This window comes from Eptatretus burgeri, chromosome 12 (assembly GCF_056783735.1).
Source record: "Eptatretus burgeri isolate ZD-2024b chromosome 12, Ebu_testis_v1, whole genome shotgun sequence".
NCBI lineage: Eukaryota > Metazoa > Chordata > Myxini > Myxiniformes > Myxinidae > Eptatretus > Eptatretus burgeri.
The window spans coordinates 85100290-85122428 of record NC_140972.1 but is presented as its reverse complement, the minus strand read 5'-3'; the positions used below and the strand labels follow the sequence as shown (position 1 = coordinate 85122428).

Below are 22139 nucleotides of genomic sequence, written 5' to 3'. Positions count from 1 at the left end.
CTATGTACAGTTCCACTGCATGTACGCACCTCTATCAGTGAGATACTCTAGACTTTGTGTGATCTAATTTGAGAGCTTCAATAATAATGCATTGAAAATAGTTTAATGGGCTGTGTATGTTTCCCACGTAGACATCCTCAAAAACTTACTTGTTTTACTGTCTGTGAGTTATAAAGCCATTAATGTCACTGTGCCAGAACAAGAAAATATTTTGAACCAAGGCTTACTCATGGGGTGAAATGCATATGGTATCTCTTTAAAATACTTGCATAGAAGAGATTTAGAAGAAGGCTAATATAAAGTAAGTGAGGCACTACTCCACTCTGTAAGCTGGAACAAATCTGGGGTTATTTAACCAAAAAAAAGAAAAGAAAAACATTTTTCAACAAATCCATCCTTCCATTAGGAAATGCTGAATGTATAACTAACAATATGTAAAGGTGAACAGTTACAAACATATAAACCGAACAAATATGTGCAAGCACAAATGTCTGTCTAGTAGGAGAGAGAGAGAGAGAGAGAGAGAGAGAGAGAGAGAGAGAGAGAGAGAGAGAGAGAGAGAGAGAGAGAGAGAGAGAGAGAGAGAGAGAGAGAGAAGAAAGAGAGAGAGAAGAAAGAGAGAGAGAGAAAGAGAGAGAGAGGAAAGAGAGAGAGAGGAAAGAGAGAGAGAGGAAAGAGAGAGAGAGAGAGAGAGAGAGAAGAAAGAGAGAGAGAAGAAAGAGAGAGAGAGAAAGAGAGAGAGAGGAAAGAGAGAGAGAGGAAAGAGAGAGAGAGACAGAGAGAGAAAGAGACAGAGAGAGAGAGAGAGAGAGAGAGAGACAGAGAGAGAGAGAGAGAGAGAGAGAGAGAGAGAGAGAGAGAGAGAGAGAGAGAGAGAGAGAGAAAAGAAGTAATAGGAGAGAAAGAGATAGCATAAGAGAAAGAGCATGTGAGAAGGAGAAAGAGCCGATGAAAGAAAAAGAGTAAGACAGGGGAGGGGGCGGGGGAGAGACATAGATAGATAGATGGATGGAAAATATATATATATGTATGTATATATATATATATATATAAAAAAAAAAAAAAAAAAAAAGAGAGAGAGAGAGAGAGAGAGAGAGAGAGAGAGAGAGAGAGAGAGAGAGAGAGAGAGAGAGAGAGAGAGAGAGAGAGAGAGAGAGAGAGAGAGAGAGAGAGAGAGAGAGAGAGAGAGAGAGAGAGAGAGAGAGAGAGAGAGAGAGAGAGAGAGAGAGAGAGAGAGAGAGAGAGAGAGAGAGAGAGAGAGAGAGAGAGAGAGAGAGAGAGAGAGAGAGAGAGAGAGAGAGAGAGAGAGAGATCAAATCTTTGGGTTACATCACCATTTATCTGTGTCTGCTTTTTGTGCTTTTTTGCTGCGGCAACTGTGCGATTGCATGCAGTGAGTGGTACGTCTGGCTAGTTATGCGTAAACATTTTGTCCTATTCACAGAATGGGCACAGACACCTGAGTAAAGGCACTGCCTTCACCTGCTGCAACAACCCAAAAGCACTGAGCTGACAGTAGCAGCAGCAGCAGTAGCAGCAGCAGCAGCAAACACAATGCTCCACAGCAAAGCGCATGGCACTCGGCCGCCTCCTGCGGTGAACAGTCTTGTGGATAAGGCATCCGGGGGATGAAGTGGGCTTAGAGCCAGTGCCTGCGAGTAGCAAGGACTGACAGAGACCATCACATGCTCTTGTAGCTTTGCATGTCCGTTGCCGCTGACCGCCGGTGTCGGACAGGCGATGTGCTACGACTGACTCCACGACCTCTGTCCACTGCCTCGTCAGTGCCACAGAAAGGAAGTCGTATGACGTTTGGAGATTTCAAGCTCGCTCCACGACTTTCCTCACCATTACGGCCCAGTTCTAGCAACAGACTCTGGCTCAGACGTGCCGGTAAGGCCTTAACCTCATTGGCTAGTACCTCCAGCCGACCTTCAAGGCCTGCCAAACGCTTCTCAAACTCTTCATTCCGCTCGTTGAGCTCTGACACAATGTCATAGATCACATTCTGCGTCTGTGAAGAGACACACACTTGCATTATTCAATGTATTTTCAACTCTGAGGTTAGATACTTACAATCTCAGTTCCACAACCCCTTGCTGCAAAATAAACCATGCTGGTACACAATCAAAAATGGACACCTGTATTCAGAGGTTACTTTATGTTTGAGTAAAATAAAAAAATAAAAAATGAGAGTGCTCCAAATTTAACCTGGAACTTTGTTAATACCAAACAGATCGATGAGTAACATTTGAGGAACTTTTCGTTTGAGTGCTGGTAACTAATAACCGTAATCATGGCACCTGCTTTGCACAAAATCACGTGATCACGTTACCACACGACGCAGTTTCACATACCTTTCCACAAAATACAAAACACAAACTATAACCCGAGGGCACAGAATGAGAAGTTTCCATAACAAGTAATTTGTATTTTTGAATTGCCTTCTGGTAGACATGTCATTTTTGCTCCTGTGGTGATGTGTTCTCTGGTAATGGCAATTGAGTGGATAATTTTGCTGCGCCCAGCAAGGCATATAGAATTGCCTCGCTGCTTCGTGTTTGCTGGAGACACATTTATCTGCACAGCATATAAGTGCAAAGGAAGAGAGTACAAGTGGAGACGAGTTCGGAGAATTTTAAAAAACAAAAAAACAAGAGGTGACTTTTAAGACTTGCCACAAATAAATAATTATAAGTAGCTTCTGGTATTTAATTGTAATTGAGAGTTTTAAATAGTCATAATTATAATTTTCCTCTTCATAAAAAGCTGACAAATCAATAACATACAACTCTACTTCTCCACTCCAACTCACTGAACTCATCCTTCCTGCTTTTCTTTTTTCCCCTGTGGTTTATCTAATTTTGCAACATCATCCAAAACAGTTTACTGCTCCCTCCAGTATACAACCCCAACATGAACTTGTGTTTCTATTACTCGCTCACTCTACCCTCCATCTCCACATTTCTGGCTCTGAATGACTGGAAAGGGAAGAATAACAGAGATGTTGGGGAATCAAATGTGAGGAAGGAATCAAATTAGTTCAAAGTATGGGGGACTTCTCCCTTCATGCCCAATTCTCACCCCACAAAACTCTCTGGAATACCTGTTCTCACATCTTGGAAGAAAAAAAAAAACGTTTCTGTGTGTTAATCACTCTCCTCCAGACAATAATTCGATAAACATCTTGCTCACAGTGAAATGGTCAATAAGCGAACTCCTCAACCCTAAATTCCCCTTTTTGTCTAATGGAGATTTTTATTTTAAAAAAGCAAAACAAACAAACAAACAAAAAGAACACCTTTCAGACGATATAAAGAAGCATCTCAGACCACAAAAAAGGTTGAGGCTTCAGTATGTCACCACCATTCATCTCGATTTGATCCCTCAGTCCTCCCAGAAGTAAACTCATATGCAACAAGAGTGAGAATTGCTTTGCAATACACGTCCGCCTACCGGTCCCAATGAATGATCAGAAGATAAAAATTATTTGCGTTTAACACACGCTCGAGCTGATACCGGAACAAAAATGAAGAAGAAGAAACACCATAACCCACTGCGTTTGGGTGTATTCGGCAAAACAAAAGGAAAAGCAATTTTCATTTACTGATATATTTTGTAGACGAGAAACGAATAAAGACAACTAGGATAACAAACCGGAGATAAAAAATGGTTTGCTTGAACGTATGCTTGAGCCGATACCGGACTCAAAATGAAGAAGAAGAGGAACTTCTCTAAACCACTGTGTTTTGTTCGTTTATCGGCTTTGCCCATTTCATATTAAAAATAAACTGATGTACATACATGAAGCAAAACATGTGTACGGCTTATGTGTGTGTGTGTGTGTGTGTGTGTGTGTGTGTGTGTGTGTGTGTGTGTGTGTGTGTGTGTGTGTGTGTGTGTGTGTGTGTGTGTGTGTGTATATATATATATATATATATATATATATATGTATATATATGTATATATGTATATATATATATATATATATATATATATATATATATATATATATATATATATATATATATATATATATATATATATATATATATATATATATATATATATATATATATATATATATATATATATATATATATATATATATATATATATATATATATATATGAGCCTGGTGTTGGCGCAGTGGTTAGGGTAGCGGCTTGGGATCCAAAAGGTCCTGAGTTCAAGCCCCGTTGGGCCACTGAATTAATACACCAGGGGGTTGACTCAGCCTGTCATCCTTCCGAGGTCGGCGAAATGAGTACCAGTGTACTGGGCCAGTGTATACCCCGGTTAAAATAGGTGTACCATATCCCTGTGTCGTAAGAGGCGACCAGGGTTGCATCAGGAAGGGCATCCGGCGTAAAACATGTGCCAAATCACAATGCGGATCATCCGTATGATCCGCTGTAGCGACCCCTAACGGGAGCAGCCGAAAGAAGAAGAAGATATATATATATATATATATATATATATATATATATATATATATATATATATATATATATATATATATATATATATATATATATATATATATATATATATATATATATATATATATATATACACACACAAGGACAAATGTGTCCAAGAGCCACGTCATTCCACCAATCAACAACAAGAAGAAGAACAACGTGGAGCTCTCTTAGAGCCAGCATGCGCAACGTGAGACGCGGCTAATAATATCGTGGTGAGACACTTGGGATCATTCCAATTGCACTGGGTCATAGACTACCACCCAAGCATAACACCTGAGGACTGGTGATCTGTGCTGCTTCATCCAATGGCAGTGCATGATTTTATTAAGGTGGTGTCTGGCCAGCTGTCTGGCCAATGGGTGTAAAGCAGTGGGGTGGTGTCAGGGCAGCTGAACACTGATCCATGTATAATACATGATATTTTCTAAATTAAAAAAGGGCGTAACTGTGAAAAATTGACTAAATGCCTTGAAACTCGAACCTTTTATGTAACTTATTATAATAAAGCCGTGTCCCATTGTCAGGAGATGAGTGATTAACACACAAGTGTTTTGCGTGTCTGCAAAAGTTTCCTCGAAATAGTTGGAAGACTTTATAAAATGTGTGAATAATTTACTTTAAGTGATATATGTGGATAAGATATTGAACATGCCTTGAGCGTTTTGGAAATTTCAAAATACTCGACCCATAGCAATATAAAACTGGAATAAGAGTGAGCATGAAGAGAAATAAAAAAAGATGACACTGATGGGAATTTTTTTGAAATAAAGCAACAGTCAATAACATTCAACTCTAAATCTTACAACATGCACTAATGTTCTGACAATGACATGCCAGTTCGTGTTGCACACAGACCATACCAGTTGATGCAAATGTCCGACCTTATAATGGTTGTGAGACATTACTTGACAGACGTAGCTTCAGGCAGAGAAGCAGAGACTAATAGAGGAGCCAGCGAATGGAATGCAGGTGTAGATTTATGGAGTATTAAAAAAAAGACCATTTTTACAGCACAAATAGGGATTCATTTGTTGCACCGATTAGGCTGCTTTGCTGATATGCCAATTGTGAAAGGGGAACGCCACAAAAAAATTATGCTTTCAATGTTAGGAGAGCAGAGAGGTAATGAGGGCAACTCATTAGTCTCGATCACTAAAATTTGGCATGTGGACAGGTCCTGATGTCTGAAATAATTGTACTGTAATCTTCAAGGAAGTGTCGCTGTGCTTGAATTACGTTAAAATCAATGGTGCGGGGAACCAGAAACCACCGAGGCCACTGAAAAGCATTCAAAAATCAATTACTTGATTTCTGCCTTAAAAATTGTCACATAACCACATGGGGTGAAACTGTGCTGTCTCGAGTCAGAGATAAACTTTTCCTTCGCAAACATTCTCATACTTTCCACTCATAAGAATCATATAGTTTCATTAGGCACTGAATGAGAATTTTTACAAGGCCAGGCTTTCATCAAAAAATAGCTGATAAAACAAAGGCAAGACGCTGCTCATTGTGATTAAAGGAATGGTTATTTTGCCATTGTGGCTGAGTAGGGGAGTTCTATTTTTTTTTCTTGAGGGTTTACACGTTTTAACTGCTGCATTCCTAGTACAGCTTGGCAAGAGTGCATGTAGGTGCAACATGCAACTAGTAAATGTGGTCCACATTTTGATAATTCAAACATAGTCATAAACAATATATTTATAATATATGTATATATATATATATATATATATATATATATATATATATATATATATATATATATATATATATATATATATATATATATATATATATATTTCAACGAAAGAAGCACGCAGACTCTATCATACGACGATGACGTCATGTGCATAAATTACACCAAGACATCACCTCCAATGGTCCTCAAGCCTTTGAAGACTGCGATTGAAGACTATGGTCACAAATAGACGAAAGCAGAGATGTCGATCTAGATTTCGCCCTTGTTGTTGATCTCATCAGGACAACATACTGCTAGTCATTTATTTGTGGCCATATTAGGCTCATTAATATACGTAACTGAATCAAACCCCCAAACTTGATGAGGCAGCAGGGCACAGATCGAGTCCCATCACAGCGCTTGCTGCACGAGGTGATATGTTGGTGTAAATTATGCATATGACATCATCATTGTGTCATAGAGTCAGCGTGCTTCTTTCATTGAATTTAATGTTCCTGGCTGCAAACCTCCTGACAGGTGTTCAGCAGGGCAGAGACAATGTGCTCGTGTGGTAGGCGACACTTGTAGCTGGCAGGTCGTGCAGCAAGCACTGTGAAGGGACTCGATCCGTGTCCTGCTGCCTCATTAAGTTCGGGGGTTCGATTCAGATATATATATATATATATATATATATATATATATATATATATATATATATATATTTATTTATATTTATTTATATATATTTATATATATTTATATATATTTAAATATATTTAAGGTTCTGTGGAGTCCGAAAGAGATCCTCACATTGTTAATGTCAGTTATTTCATAGCACATCATTTCGTTTAACTGTCTGAAGTCTGTGTTGATAGGTCTGCATTGCGATTGTGCAGTATAAATCCCATGTGTGTCATTTCCTTATTCTGCATCCTTTTCTACAAACGATTCGCCACATAACGAGCACATTTTCCTCACAGACATCCCCGAAACCGTTTTAAACATAGTCCGGCAGATATGGGAATGGATTGTGCCTTTGGTGATACAAGCATGAACTTTGGCACACTGTTAGAGCATGCCCTAAGGAAGATATTTAGCTATAGGGCCATCGCACAATTGTCCTGTGGCCAAAATGGCCGCCACCGGTTGTTATTTTACCAGTAGCTCAAGTTCTAGACTACCTCGGATATTGATTCTTGTGGCTAATCGTACATTTTCAATGATGAAGAATGCAGTGGTATTATTTACAACATGCTATAACTACTCCAACAACTACCTAACTACATATATCTAGCTTTCAGCGAAATAAATAATAGTAATATTATAAACACATTTAATATTGGTGGAGTTATACATGTACATGTTTTGAAACTGTGACATATTCATGAGAGTACAATGCAGTCTTCGCAATGTTTCCTTAATAATATTTGGTAGTTTATTAATATGATCACACAGTTCATGAGATTATGCTGTATCTTGCAAATCAATAGTGAGTGTCCCATTGTTGTTTGACATGTTAGTGGTGAGGGCAAGTCTATGACAGTCCTTCCATTATTAACCAGGTAAGGCCTTCCATGGTAATATTACAGGTTTTCAATGAAATGTAATGTTAGTTTCGAGAACACAGTCCACCACAGTGGCAAAGGGCAGTGCACTGAAGTGCTGCCTTAACACATTTGCACTGTCCTCTGCACCCCTTTTTGCATCCACAGCGTATGAGTTCTCAACAGGCCTGGGTCGCTTCTGGCAGTGTGGTCCAGTGAACTTCCCATCCACCTGTGTCCTTCTTCAACCCCCAATCACCTGGGGATGGGAGTTCCAAGACTGCAACCATCATCTGTCCCCAGCAGTGACCAGCTTGGTAGGCAGCCCTCTTTGTGTGCTGAATCAGTGCTGCTTGTGTTGGAGGGAGTCCTTCAATGTCTCTACCTTTCTGGGTGAACAGCTGATTGCGTGCCTGATTGACTGATTCCAGGCTGCTAGTGCGGTCATAGAGTAATACCACGAATCGCTCCAGAGACTCCATCAAGTTGTCTATGGTGTCTGGGGTGGCAGCCAAGGCACAGAAGGCTCTAGTGACATCATCAAAGGCTCGATGATCAAAGCTCTGGCGAGATGAACTGCATCATTGTCAGCATCGTGCTCACATGCTTTCCCTCATGCGGCACCAACGTCCTCATTGCACACCAGCACCACATCACGACCTTGCTTGTGAGCGTCCATGTCTGGGAGGTAACCCAGTATTCTGTTCTTGAGTTTAGTGGAGTGTACACGCCCTGTCACGTGTCCCTAGTTGTTCCAGCCTGGTACTGCACAGATTCACCAAGTCTGTTAGCTTGAACACTGCTGCAACCATATTGTCCATGCGCACTTCCTCAATATAGGTAACAAGTCCAGCGAATACAATTCCATGGTTAACAGTGTCTACATTAGATTGTTGTGCCTTTGTGTCCCTCGCTTTATTGTACAGAGAGGCAAGACACTGAGCAGGTACTTAGCCTCTTGGGCAATGAGATCTCCAACACTGAGTTTGGATAGGAGGTGTTTGTCCTGTAGTTTGAGGGCACACTGCCTCACACGAATGTCAAGTTCGAATGTTGATCCATTACGCAAAGCATCTCTTGCTGCAGATTTGCCACAAAAGAAGCATGTCTCTGTTGAATGAATTTCACGTTCAATGCTCTGACGGGTGAACTTGTGGGTTTCTGGGTCATCATCGTGGTGTGTTTTCCTCTTTTCAACCCTCTGAAGTTTTGTTTTGTTATACTGCAGTCTGCAGGAGTCATGCCATTTGGCTTTGTGAATCCGGAATGCTGCCTCGATGCCTTGACCCTCATCCAGTTGTGACAGTTTTAGTGTTCTTGGCAGGCAACTGATCTTGTCGAATGCTACAAGATGCTCAGCTATGGTCCTGTATCCTGCCCAATCTGTGCCATGTGCTGAATTATATGGACATGTCAGCATCTCATCTGTGTTTTCCTGACACAGAACACATTTGTTCCGGTCTGTGGTCGGGCACTGTCTATCTGATATGCTAGGCTCATCAGGGTCCACCACCTTGTATAGTTTGGCCATTGTCCCTATGCACTATGCTACTTTAGAACAGTATCTACTAGTTATAATATGAGGACAGTATGTACTAGTTATACCACCACCACTCGACCATAAGCTGAAATCTCCAGAAAAATATGTTGGCTGCCACCACAATCACAGTCCAGGTTAACTGAAAGCATACAGATTAGGCATTGTTACTAGGTGTACACAAGTACACAAAAGCTGTACTAACAACATAGATAATTATCATTGTGACGTTATTATGATGTTCTGTGTAAATATGCAGCAAAATATATGAATACACATGAACATAATTATGAGGTCAGCACACAACTCATGGGCTGATTCTGAAATTCCCGAAAATGTGCATAACTCCGCTAATATTTGATGGTTTTACTATCATTTAATTCCCTGAATGCGAGATATATGTAGCTTGGTAGTTGCAGCATGTTATAAATAGTACCACTGCATTCCTCATCCTTGAAAATGTACGATTAGCCACCAGAATCAATATCCTAGCTGGTCTCAAACCTGAGAAACTGGTAAAATAACAACCGGTGGTGGCCATTTTGGAAAATGGCCGCAATTTTGGCCACAGGACAATTCTGCGATGGCCCTACAGCTAAATATCTTCCTTAGGGCATGATCTAACAGTGTGCAAAAGTTCCTGCTTGTATCATCAAAGGCACAATTCCCCCAAATATTTCACTTATCTGCAGGACTAACATGTTTCATGAACGTTGACACAATATATCGTGCCAAAACACAAGGCTATCACGAGCACATTCTGATCACAGGAGCTTCCGAAACTGCTTCAAACAGGTTTTATGATCATCGAACAATATATCGTGCCAAAACACAAACCCAAGGCAGCACCTCCATGGATAAAGGGGGAGCAAGGTTGAAGCAAAGGGGAGAAGGAAAGAGGGGGTGGGGGAGTGAGGCTCTTTAAAGGCGCAGATCTGGAGATTCGGAGTATGAGAAGGTTGTTGGTCTCTGTTTGGCTGCTCGCTTCGTATTATTCGCACTCACACAAAGGTCTTTTGCATCCTTCACTCTGTTCTTCCTTTCTCACTCATTTTTGTTTCCTTATTTCCGTCTCTGGAGCGCTTTTCGTTATGAACTTTGGATTGACTTGATGGTCACATTCTCTGGTGGCACAAATCCGACCCAAAGCGTTTCTTTTTGTCACTCTCCTTCATGCCTTATCTACTCATTTCTTGCTACGCACTGTTCTTTGTTCTTTCTTGCATCTTCTGTTTCTGCCCTGTCACTGTCTTCCTTATTTCTTCGCCTTCTGCCCCTGTGCACCTTCGCCTTCATGCCCCCATGTCCGCTGGCTGCGTAACTGAGCCTTCTGCCTCATGGACTTCACCTGGGTGTCCTGCCAAGAGACATGTTAAAGACGTGCCGTGAGTGACGTCACTGGCCCATGGGGAAATGCCAGAGCTGTGGCTGTACAAGAAGCAGGAGGAGAGCAGAGTGCGGAGGGTTCCGGTTTCAGACAGGACATGGGAGCCAGCATCAACAGCTATGAGGTGTGCAAGGGTCCATCCTGTCTCCATCTCAATGTACTTGCCAATCACTCATCCTCTCCCTTGCACATCGGATGCATGATGCTGGCATACTGTACAGTGCTGAGTCACTGTTAAGGTTCGGAAGACAGGTATGTCGCACAATTTGGGATAATTTGGGACAGTGTGTGTGCTGCGATTAATTGGTGTACATACAGTATATGTCACTTGATTGTTCTCTCTCCTTGTAAATGCTTGCACTTTCATTACTGCCACTAAAAGCCATTTCCTCAAGAAACTGTGTCCTGACTTATTACTCCTTATTGTTGTCCAATATTACTTATTGTCCTGACTCCACCACTGAAGGTGGAAGGAGGTTATGTTTTCACTGTTGTCTGTCTGTTTGTCTGTTTGCCAATCACCTACAGGTTACAATTTCAAACCAATCATCATGAAACTTTACCAAGTTATAGAGGTAGTCTCAACTGGAAAGCTTATCGATTTTGAGGTCAAAGGGCAAAGGTCATCTTGAGGTCAAATTTCTAAAAGCGTCATTTTTCATTTGATTGACTTGAAAGTTGAACAGGATTTGATTGTTGTATCACTGAATTGGGAAACTAACTATTTGACGTCAAAAGGTCAAAGGCCAACTCACGGTCAAACTTCTAAAATCATCAATTTTCAACTGAAAAATTGTCAATTTACATCCTATTAACTTGAGTGTCGAAAAGGATTTGCAGAGTCCGTCACTGAATTGGGTAAGCAATTATTTGAGGTCAAAAGGTCAAAGATCAACTCAAACTTCTAAAACCATCAATTTCCATCCGATCAACCTGATAATTAAGCAGCAATTGCAGAGTGCATCACTGAATCTGGAAACCAAGTATTTTCAGGTCAAAAGGTCAAAGGTCAACTCAACATCAAGCTTCTAAAATTGTCAATTACCAATCTTAAAAATAATAATTTTTCATCTGATTGACTTGAGCTTCGATTAAGATTGTCAATTTTAATGTCAATGAAATGGACAATTTAATGGATCCAAGGCAACATTTGGAGAGGGGGGTCGATTTTGCAAGTCTCATGCGTGCTCTGCACGACATCTTTTTCTTGTTTATTTTTTTTGTTTGTTTGTCTGCTTCTGTGGAGGATATCTCAAAAAAGTTATGGACGGATTAGGACGAAACTTGGTGGGCACGTTGAGTGTGTGACATAAAAGAAATGATTCAACTCTGGTGAAGATCCAAATCCAGATCTGATAATTTTTAAAGTGATTCTTCACCACTGAAAGATAGGGCGACATAAATATCAGGATACCTCAAAAATATGTGGACGGATTCGGATGAAACTTGATGGACAGGTTGGGTGTGTGACCATGACAAATTGATGAGCTTTTGCTGAAGCTCCGGATCTGCATCTGGATACAAGAATATTTTAAAGTGATTCTTCACAATTGAGAAATAGGGCCAAAAACGATATATATATATATATATATATATATATATATATATATATATATATATATATATATATATATATATATATATATATATATATATATATATATATATATATATATATCAAAAATGTTGTGAACGAGTTTTCACAAAACTTTGTGGATGAGTTGAGTAGTTGACAAGGACAAACTGATTAGAATTTGGTTAAGGTCCAGATACAGATCCGGCCTATCAGTGGGATACAATATGCAAACTATTCAGCCGAGCAGAGGTACGTGCTCCACAGAATGCCATTCAAGTTTGTAATGTTTTGCTTGGAAAATGAATGTGGTAATGGTGACATGAACAGTTGATTTAATAAGTTGGTGTAGTTTCTTTTCACTTCTGAGCATACACAGCATGTAGCTGCTTGTTGCATCGTTTTTAGGAAGCACGTCTGTGCCATTGATGCAATTTCTCCTGCGAGGTTAGGGCAGGAGTTTGGAATTTGGCCAAGGTTTTGGCGGTAATTCACCTACTCTTTGATGAAAGACAACGAGGGATCTTTCATGTCTCCCAGAAGCAAATGCTGACAGACGGGTCTCCAGCTTATTTTCCCATCTGACGGTGCATTTACTCACCGTTTTCATCAGGATTTATTCAGGGCAACGACCGTCACAATATTTACATGGAGAGAATTGGGGTCTTTTTCCCACCCTGCACCCACAGGACTATGTATTTTCTTTTTAACCATCTAAAATTTTCCTGTGTACACCATGAGTACAACCACCAGTTTTGAACTCATTCTGTCGTGTGCGAGATGCTTATATATGTGAAGAATGCTCTGCCTGAGAACCATTTGGGTCAGAGTTCTAACTTGGGGGAGAAAGCAAACCCAGAATAGACTGCTCACAGGGAAGTGTGCTACTTCTGAGCTCTCCTGCCAACCCACTTTTGGAGAAACGTTTTTCAAATTCACATTCATTGTGTCCATGACTTTTGTATCCATTGTTCGGATGTCAGATTATTTGTGGTATGGTATGCCATGTGGGATGACAAAGCCATAACCGATTTTGTGGTGACAACGGGTTCATCGTTTAATTAAATGCCATGTATGTCAGTGGGAAGATTGTTTTTGCGAAGGCTTTGCCTTGCCTTCAATCTTCAGCAGTTGGTTGTTCATAAAAAAAAAAAAATCAACAGAACTTCTCTGCTACTTCAATTAATATCCTGCCAAAAGTGATCCGTCTCTCTTGAAAACCTTTAAAAAAATACATAATACAGTGATCTACAACAGCTGACGAGGAAGGAGTGTGTCGAGGGCGCAAGAGGACAGAAATTTATCCTGAACAATTCTGTATTCACTGTTCATCAATGATGGTCCATGGGCCAGACAACTTGGTTGGTATCACTCCGAGGTACAAAATTAGACCATTACCAATGTTTTTGTAACCTCCAAACAAACAAAATTGCATGATGGACTTCTTCTCAATCTGGTAGATTTACCAGGATATGGCATATTGAAGGTTGCCCCTATGTAGGTCTACATAAACCGGATGGACTTTTCCAACCGTTTCTCTTTACCTTACTCTACGGCTACAAAATAAAGGCATATAATGACGTTAAACTATCCAACATACTTGCTTATTACCTTTGCCTTATGTTTAGTCCAATTGCATATTGAAACATTAATAGTCTTATGAGGTTTCAGGGCATTTTGTTAGCTCCAGGATTTATTATTTCGAACTGACATGTATTTTCTGCTTGTTCGCCTTAATTTCCACTTAATGTATGACAGGTAAATTCAAGAATAGCGACCACAATTGATGATCTTATCTTTATTACCTATTTTGGAACAATTAGTGGAACAAGAATCTCTTGGTACTCGTGAAGTTAATGTACATACCAAAAAGCACATACGCAGGAAACTTCAGAATGTATTTGGTGGCAATATTCACATATTCTCTGATGATCGTGGAAGTCTCTTTCTTGTGTCAGATAGTCTCATGTTCCAGGCTTTGGTAAAGGAGCACGAGAGAGTAAAGAGAGAGCTTGACTCCAATCGGAAAGACGAAACATAGATGAGAAACATACTTAACAAGGGTGTGCTGTATCTCTGAAACGAGATAAAACAGACTCCGAAGAATCAGACTTGGCCTCCACAACCAGAAGAGTTCAATACAGATTATGTCCAGATTTCCACTTTTCTGACTGAGTTCTTGAAAGCACTCCGATCAGAAGTATAACTGAAAGGCCTACCTCTGCCCGTGTGCAAAGACTTGTGTGGTCGTTTTCCCAATATCTCATTTATGGCACTACAGGATCAAGACAGCCAATAATATCCTGTTGCCTTGGGCTGTGAAATCATTGGCAGGAAGTGGAGAGCTGATCAGAATTTTGGACCGCCTCGTCCAAGGGATCTTGCATCCGAAACAAGAGGAAATCGAGACAGCCTTATGTCTCCAGAAAATGGCCACTGATGTGGAAAACGTAGTAGTTCTGCCAAGCAACGTCCATCGTGGGCATTCCATTAAGTCAGATAATCCCAAGTCACAAAGTCAAGAACTGGAGATGCTTCCTATGCTGTGCTGCTAGCAAAATGAAATTGATCCAATTCTCGGTAGATGACTGGAAATGCCTGGAACAAAGGACAAAACTTGCAGACAAAGTGATGTACATGACGTGTGCATATAGGTGCTTCAGATGAACAAAAGATGCTTTCGAAGAGGAGACTGGTCCAGAAGCAACGCAGGAAGAAGCAGGTACACACATATTGTCATTGTCAGTTGGAAAAATTAATTGCATCAGACACTGGAGTGCAGTTTCACATCTGTGTGTTCAATGCATATATGTTTTTGCATAACACAGAAGGAGCAATTGCATTTTTGAGGGTACCTGTAGAACTGTGGGGATTCTTCTTCTTCTTCTTCTTCTTCTTCTTCTTCTTCTTCTTCTTCTTCTTCTTCTTCCCTGCATATGGCAGTTTGGCTGCCAAGTAGCTATCATGTTTGTTCTGGCACAAGTATGCTGCTGATGCTGTGCCCCACAACCAGTACTCTGACACTCATTTTGCCAACCTCAAAAGGATGAAAGGCTGAATCAACCTCACTTGGTGATGATTCAGCAGCCAAGCAGGATTTGAACTCAGGACTCTAGAATCAAAAGCCCACCATCTGAACCACTAAGCCAACACCAAGAATGTGTGAGCATATGCACATCATTTGGTTATCAGAATGTGGCAATGCCACTCATCGTTGGATTCCAACTGATTCCTGATGATTAATTTTTTTTTTAATCTGGTATTGTAATTATGCGTATGCACAGCTAATTCTGCATGCCTCAGTCCCTCCAGGTTATTAAAAGACCGTGTTTTGGTTCTGCATGTGGATCGGGATGGGGGTGTGGGTTGATGAACGCACCGGTGAGGTGTGTGTGTGTGTGTGTGTGTGTGTGTGTGTGTGTGTGTGTGTGTGTGTGTGTGTGTGTGTGTGTGTGTGTGTGTGTGTGTGGGTGTGTGTGTGTGTGTGTGTGTGTGTGTTGTTGCGCGATGGCATGTCAGTAGTGTGTGGACAGTGCATGACAGTGGGGTGATGATTTCTTGTGGCAGTGTATGTGTACCAAAGCTATTCTTGAACCGACATGTATCCTTGCTCTCGCACGAAGCTCATATAAATGCTTTATCCAATGGGTTGTACTGGAAAGGGAGACCAATGGTTTCGTTTGTTTGACCACCTCTCTGTTTTCTTTAACATGACAGGCTTTGAGCATTAATCGTCGGTGTTTGTTCGGCATGACATCCAGTACATGGATTCCTTCTAGGTCCAGCTGATGTCCCATTTGTATGTGGTGCTGGGCAATTGCTGACAGATCATGACTCTCTCTCCTGTTTGCTGAAAAATTGAGGAGTAGAGTTTACTCAGACTTTGTTCAATCTACCGGTTGGTTGTGTTGTGGAGCTGAACAATGTATTGTCCCAACCAAATCAATTTAAATATCATAAATAAATGTATGTGTGTATATATAGAAATATATATATATATATATATATATATATATATATATATATATATATATATATATATATATATATATATATATATATATATATATATATATATATAGTGTTGTGGTTGAGGAAATTCGCAAACCACCATTCAGGTCCCATAGGTGAGATATCTCTGTAAGTATATGTGTAGTTAGCCCAAACCCGTTGTTTAGAGGGAATAAATGTCATTCATTCGGGCTGCGACCCTTCAAGATAGCCGTTTTTCTGTTCTATCTTTATTTTGAGCCAACCACGTACCAACCGCCATTACTACCACCACAACCACCACCAACCGCATCTCGACAACCACAGCCACCTTCTCCACAACCGCTTCACACAACAACAACGCCAACAGCCACGACCTTTACCGTCACAACTCGCTCTCGCAACCATCGCATCACCGCCATTCCCGCGCCGCTTGTGGGCACCGATCCTGGACTCGTACAGGGCGCGCACCGAGCAGCGGGTGCAAAAAGCGGCCTTTCCGAGAAATCGGATCAAGAATGATTCACGACAACTTCTGTTCCATCCTATCAGCGAGCGTGGGGCGATTTGGCCCCGCCTCCAGGCGCGTCGGAGTATAAACGATATATGCAGATTCGAGGATCAGGAATGATTCACGCCCACTTTTCCTCTGTCCAATGGGTGAGCGTGGCTCTGCACCCGAGCCGATCCTGATCCAAAAATCTGCATATGGTTTCTCCTGTCGCACTATAAAGCGCCGAGCGCGGGGCAAATCGGGGGAAGAGTTGGAGAGTTGTGGCGGCAGCGAAATCAGTCGAGAGAGTGTCTGTCGGGGTCCGGAGAGTCTGGAGAAGCCAAGGAGCTTTGTGGAGGTCTGCGCTCGTGTCAGAGTCGGGGAGCCGCGGAGAGGGGAGGCCGGGAACGCGGTCGAGGTCGCGGTGGAGTCGCTCGTCGCGGGACCCAAGCCAGCCAGATATCCTCTTTCCCCCGAGCATCAACAACCCCTCCCTGTTTCCCCCCCCCGCGCTGAGATAGTGTGAGAAGGGGGCCCCGTTCCCACCCCATTCCAGGCAGTGCCAGCGAGGCCCACGGAGTCGGGGCGCCGCCGCCATTTTGCGGCTCATCACCAGATGGGTAGGCTCGACGCAGTCTCGGCCCCAGGCCCGTCTGCCCCCTTATCGTTGAGGGTGGCCCCTTTTTCTTTTGCTTTGGAGTATATGTGTTGTCGGCGCCGTCTGTGAAGTAAAACTGTGTAAGTGTTGCCGTGTGCTCGCGTAGTCGGTAGTAGATCTGCATTGTGTTTCTTTTGTTGCAATTGCTTTTGGTGCGTAATTGTCGTTTCTTCTTTTGTTACATTTGCTTTTGGTGCATAATTGTGGTAATTGTATATGTGTGCTTTCCGTTTGCCGCGGAATAAATGTGCTTTATGTTGAACTGTTTCTCCCGTTTCGCTTCGTCTTTTCTCTAATTGAATCTCCATCTTACTTCACGTAAAGGGTTGATCGTGGGCTAAATACGCCCGATAATTAATCGAACCGTCGAGGTTGACGATAACACCGCTCGGTTATCCCGATAGTACGGAACGGGTCACTTAAAGTGGCCCGTGTCCGAAGTCGACCTGCGGCGAGGTGCGATCGCCCGGTCTACCCTCCGTGTGGGTACTTAGGTAGGTCGAATTTGGCGAGCAACCCTATCCCACGCGGGGGGCCGATTGGCACGATCGTGGTGAGGCCGAAAGGCCAACCCGTGACTAGTTCCCGGCGTTAGTCCGAGAGGGTCACGACGGGATTGTCCGTCCGGTGGGCGACGTGCCGCGATTCGAGTTACGTGGCCGCCCGCACGCCGGCGGGCGCGAATCCGCAACAATATATATGTATATATATGTATATATATATATATATATATATATATATATATATATATATATATATATATCCCTCCGAAAGGACCGTATAGACCCCCCCCCCCGTCTACTTTCTCAACAATCCCCTGGAAGAAGCCCTTTCATTCAAGCTTATGGGCTTCATTATCTGCCATGACCTTTCCTGGGAAAGTCACATTTCTCCAAAGCCAGTCGCAGTCTGGGAATCCTCCGTCATGCAAAGTCCTTCCTCGGCCCACTTGAGCTCCTGACCACTTAGAAAGCATTCGTCCGCAGACTGGTAGAGTTCTGCTCTCCCCTCTCAGCTGGTGCTCCTGCCTCTCACGTTGCTCGGCTTCACGCTGTGGAAACCAAGGCATTTAGGATCATTCGTATCTTCCGCATGAGGATGAGTCTTTGGGCCTCTCACTCTCTCACCACAGGCAGGTCAGTGGTCTTTCTGTCTTCTACCGTCTCCTGTCCGATCTCGACCCCCCTGCTATGTCTGCGATTTGTCCCCAGCATATTTCCGCAGGGTGCTCAATGTCCGCCAACAACACCCTTCTGGTAAAACTACCAAAATCATGAATCACTGCTCACCTTCACTCTTTTATTCCTCTTTTTCCCCGCTTTTGGAACAAACTCCCACACTCTCTTCAATCCCATTCTTCCCTCCAGGCCTTCAAAACAGCAGTTCAACACCACTTCTTATCTTCCCCCATCCAAAACCTCAATCCTTTATACCCCCGTTACTCCACCCCAAACCTACCTCCTTAAAATGCCCTGCTTTCCTTCCTGAAAGACCCTGTAATGTCCATCTTGTATACCCCACGTCCCTCTCCCTTCCACAAATCTCCTAATGTCTCTGTTCCCCACTGTTTTGTCCTTCCCTCTCCTGCCCCTCTTGTCTCATGCCCCCCTTTCTGTGCATTACGTGTCAGCTCTCATACGAGCCTCAATAATGTATTGAAATATATATATTTTTAATATATATATATATATATATATATGTATATATATTATATATATATATATATATATATATATATATATATATATATATATATATATATATATATATATGTAAAAAAATATATAAAATCATTGTTTGACTTTCAACTTTCATAACTTTTGATGTCCACATGATATACTGTAAACAAAGTATAAATGGCATATAAAAATAAAACATCATCCATCATGTTAATATTATTATTGTGTTGTTGTTATTGTTGTTGTTGGGAGGCAGGAGCACTAGCCCAGATGGGAAAGCAGTACTCTATCAGGCTGCGGATGAAAGCTTTGTACGTGGTCAGGAGCTCAGGTGGGCCGAGGAAGGACTTTACATGACGGAGGATTCCCAGTCGGCGACTGGCTTTGGAGGCGAGGTTTGAAATGTGACTTTCCCAGGAAAGATCATGGCAGGTAATGAAGCCCAGAAACTTGAAAGAAAGGACTTCTTCCAGAGGATTGTTGAGAAAGTGGATGAGGGGTTTTCTAAACGGTCCTTTCGAAGAGACATAGTGAGAGTGTGAGATTTGTCAGGATTGAAAGACATGTTCCATGTGCTGGACCAGTTTGTGATTTTATCCAGATCTGCAGTGAGCGAAGTAGCTGCTGCTTGCCGGTCTGAGGGATGACAGATAGTACATCAGAGGGTGAAGTCATCAGCAAAGAGATATGGAGGATTTTCCAGAGAGTCAGAGAGATCATTGATGAAAACCAGAAAAAGAACAGGGCCCAGAACGCTACCTTGAGGAACTCCAGCCTGGACAGGAAGAGCGGATGAAAGAACTCCATTTAGGGCCACACGTTGACTGTGACACGAGAGGAAGTCTGCGAGCCATGAGTAGAGATGGCCTTGGACACCATAGAAAGAGAGCTTGGTGAGTAGTGCTGGGTGCCAGACAAAGTCAAAAGCACGTGATATGTCCAGGGATACGGCTCGGATTTCCTGCCTGGCATTGAGGACCTCCATCATTGAGGACCTCCATCATGAGGAAATCAGGCCATTGAAGGAGAGGAAGGATTTAATGTCTGAAGCGATGATTGATTTCATAACCTTGCTGATGATTGGGAGAAGGCTGATTGGTCTGTAGATGCAGGGATTTGTTTTTGCACCTTTTTATGCAGGGCAGTAATGTTTGCTGATTTCAAGCAGATGGCAGATGACTTTGAGTAAATGAGAGGGTGAATAGAACAGAGAGAGGGTGAGCAAGAGCAGAGGAGCAGGTTTTGAGGACATGTGGGCTGATGCTGTCTGGACTGGTTTCAGAATCTGAGTCGAGGTTTGACAGCAAGCTCTCCACGTTGTCTGTAGAAAAGGATACAGAGTCACGGGACAGTTGGGTGCGACTGGGTAAGGTGGGTCCAGAAAGCAATGGGTTTGGGAAACAAGATTTAGAAGCAAACACGGAGTTTCGGCATTCAGCCTTTTCACGTGCGGTCTCAGCAGTGCGGCCATTTGAGGTAAGGGAGGGGACGGAGGGGGAATAAACACCAGTAACATTTGATTAGACACCACCAGGATTTTGAGGAGGGAGAGAGGTTTGAGTTCAGACTTGAGCTGAGAAATATGTTGTTTTCTGGCTCTCCTGAGGGTAGATACACACTTCTTCTGAGCTTTATGGAAGGAACTGAGATTACCCTCAGTTGGGTTTGCTTTCCATGAGGCAAAGACAAGTTGTTTCAGGACAACTGCCTCGCCACAAGCTTCAATAAACCATGGGCGGGAGAAAGGGTAGGACAACTGAAGACGAGCAGGGATAAGTCTGTGCATGAGGGAGAGCAAGTGTGGAGAATGAGTCCATATTGAATCGAATGAAGCCTATTCATTAAAACATTTTTGAATGATACTTTCATGGACCATTTACAGTTTGTTTGTATCATGTGCACATCAAAGGTTATAAAACTTCTATGTCGCACGAGGATTTTATGAACATATTGTACATGCAGAAAGTTACAAAAGTCACTATATACCGTGTGCTGTTCTAAAAATGAGAAAAGAAACCAATATTTTGTCCAACTAACTGACCCTTTTTAAGTTTTAGTTATGTTATGAATATTAAAAAAAAAATAGAGAAATTAATCGCAGCATCAATCACTGTTCCATTTGTATCGAACCTCATAGGATTACTGGGATTCACCTTTGCCAGATCAACCAGCATGTTGGCTTGGTCCGTGAGCTTCCTCTGCTCCATCTTCACCCGTCTCAGCCTGTTGGATGCACACAATACATATTCAAAATACATAGTCATTATACGATTGTGAAAACATTTACGTCTTTAAATTCCATTCTGTGATTAATATATGCAAGTGAAAACTTGGAAATCTTAGAGTATAATACTAAAGGATGCAAAAAGCCTCAACTCCTCACTCCATTCAATGTATTTGTGAGGAGCTCGAGCGAGCACTTTTGGATGCTTTTTGAGGCCAAAGCTTTGAAGATAATTCGAAAATCCAAAGAGGATACCTGGAACTCAGTGTTTTCTCCTCTCCCACTGATCACGGACTGCAGGCCTCTACCTTGTCCTCAATAATCTATGCCAGACTTATCCAATCAGCACTTTCATTAATCTGTCTGACTCCAATCCTGCTTTTCATTGAACACACTCATTGTCCAACCCACTCCTTGTTTGTCGATGTGAATTGAGGTTATCGTCTATCTCAGTTCATTTGTTCTCATTTTCTGCCATCTGTGGCACCACCTCCCAGATTCAGCTCGTCCTCTTCTGTTTCTTTCTTCCGTACCTTAAGGAGCCAGCCTATTATCATCTTGTAAAATCATCTGCTTACTTCTCAGCTTTTATACTCTTCCTTGATTTTTTTCCCTACTCAATCCACTTATATATTCTCCACCAGTCTGTCTGTCCATCCGGGTGGAGCTTCAAAATCAAATCGCCACCATTTTGTTTCTCACTAAGCCTCTACATCTGGTGTAAGCCTCTGGTGCACAGGAATCATGGTAGGTTGTGTGCGTCGGTGCTGTGGTTATGCGAGTGGGTCTACGTGTAGATATTTGGAGAGAAGGGTGTTTTTTTAGAAGAATAAGACGGGCAGGCTGCAGCCTCTTCTTCTCTTCAGACCTTGAAAAAAAAAATACT

General features: G+C 42.1%; 1 protein-coding gene across 2 annotated transcripts in view; it reads right to left on the bottom strand.

The window, feature by feature from the left end:
• Nucleotides 1–1681: 1681 nt before the first annotated feature.
• Nucleotides 1682–22139, bottom strand: part of LOC147016026 (small conductance calcium-activated potassium channel protein 2-like) — a 420626-nt gene continuing 400168 nt past the window's right edge. For both annotated transcript variants that reach the window (XM_085848716.1, XM_085848717.1), the window contains 2 exons: nucleotides 21183–21252; nucleotides 1682–2014 (listed from right to left, as the gene is read on the bottom strand). In XM_085848716.1, the coding sequence (XP_085704842.1) occupies nucleotides 1682–2014; nucleotides 21183–21252 (403 nt within the window). The remainder of the gene's footprint in view (nucleotides 2015–21182; nucleotides 21253–22139) is intronic.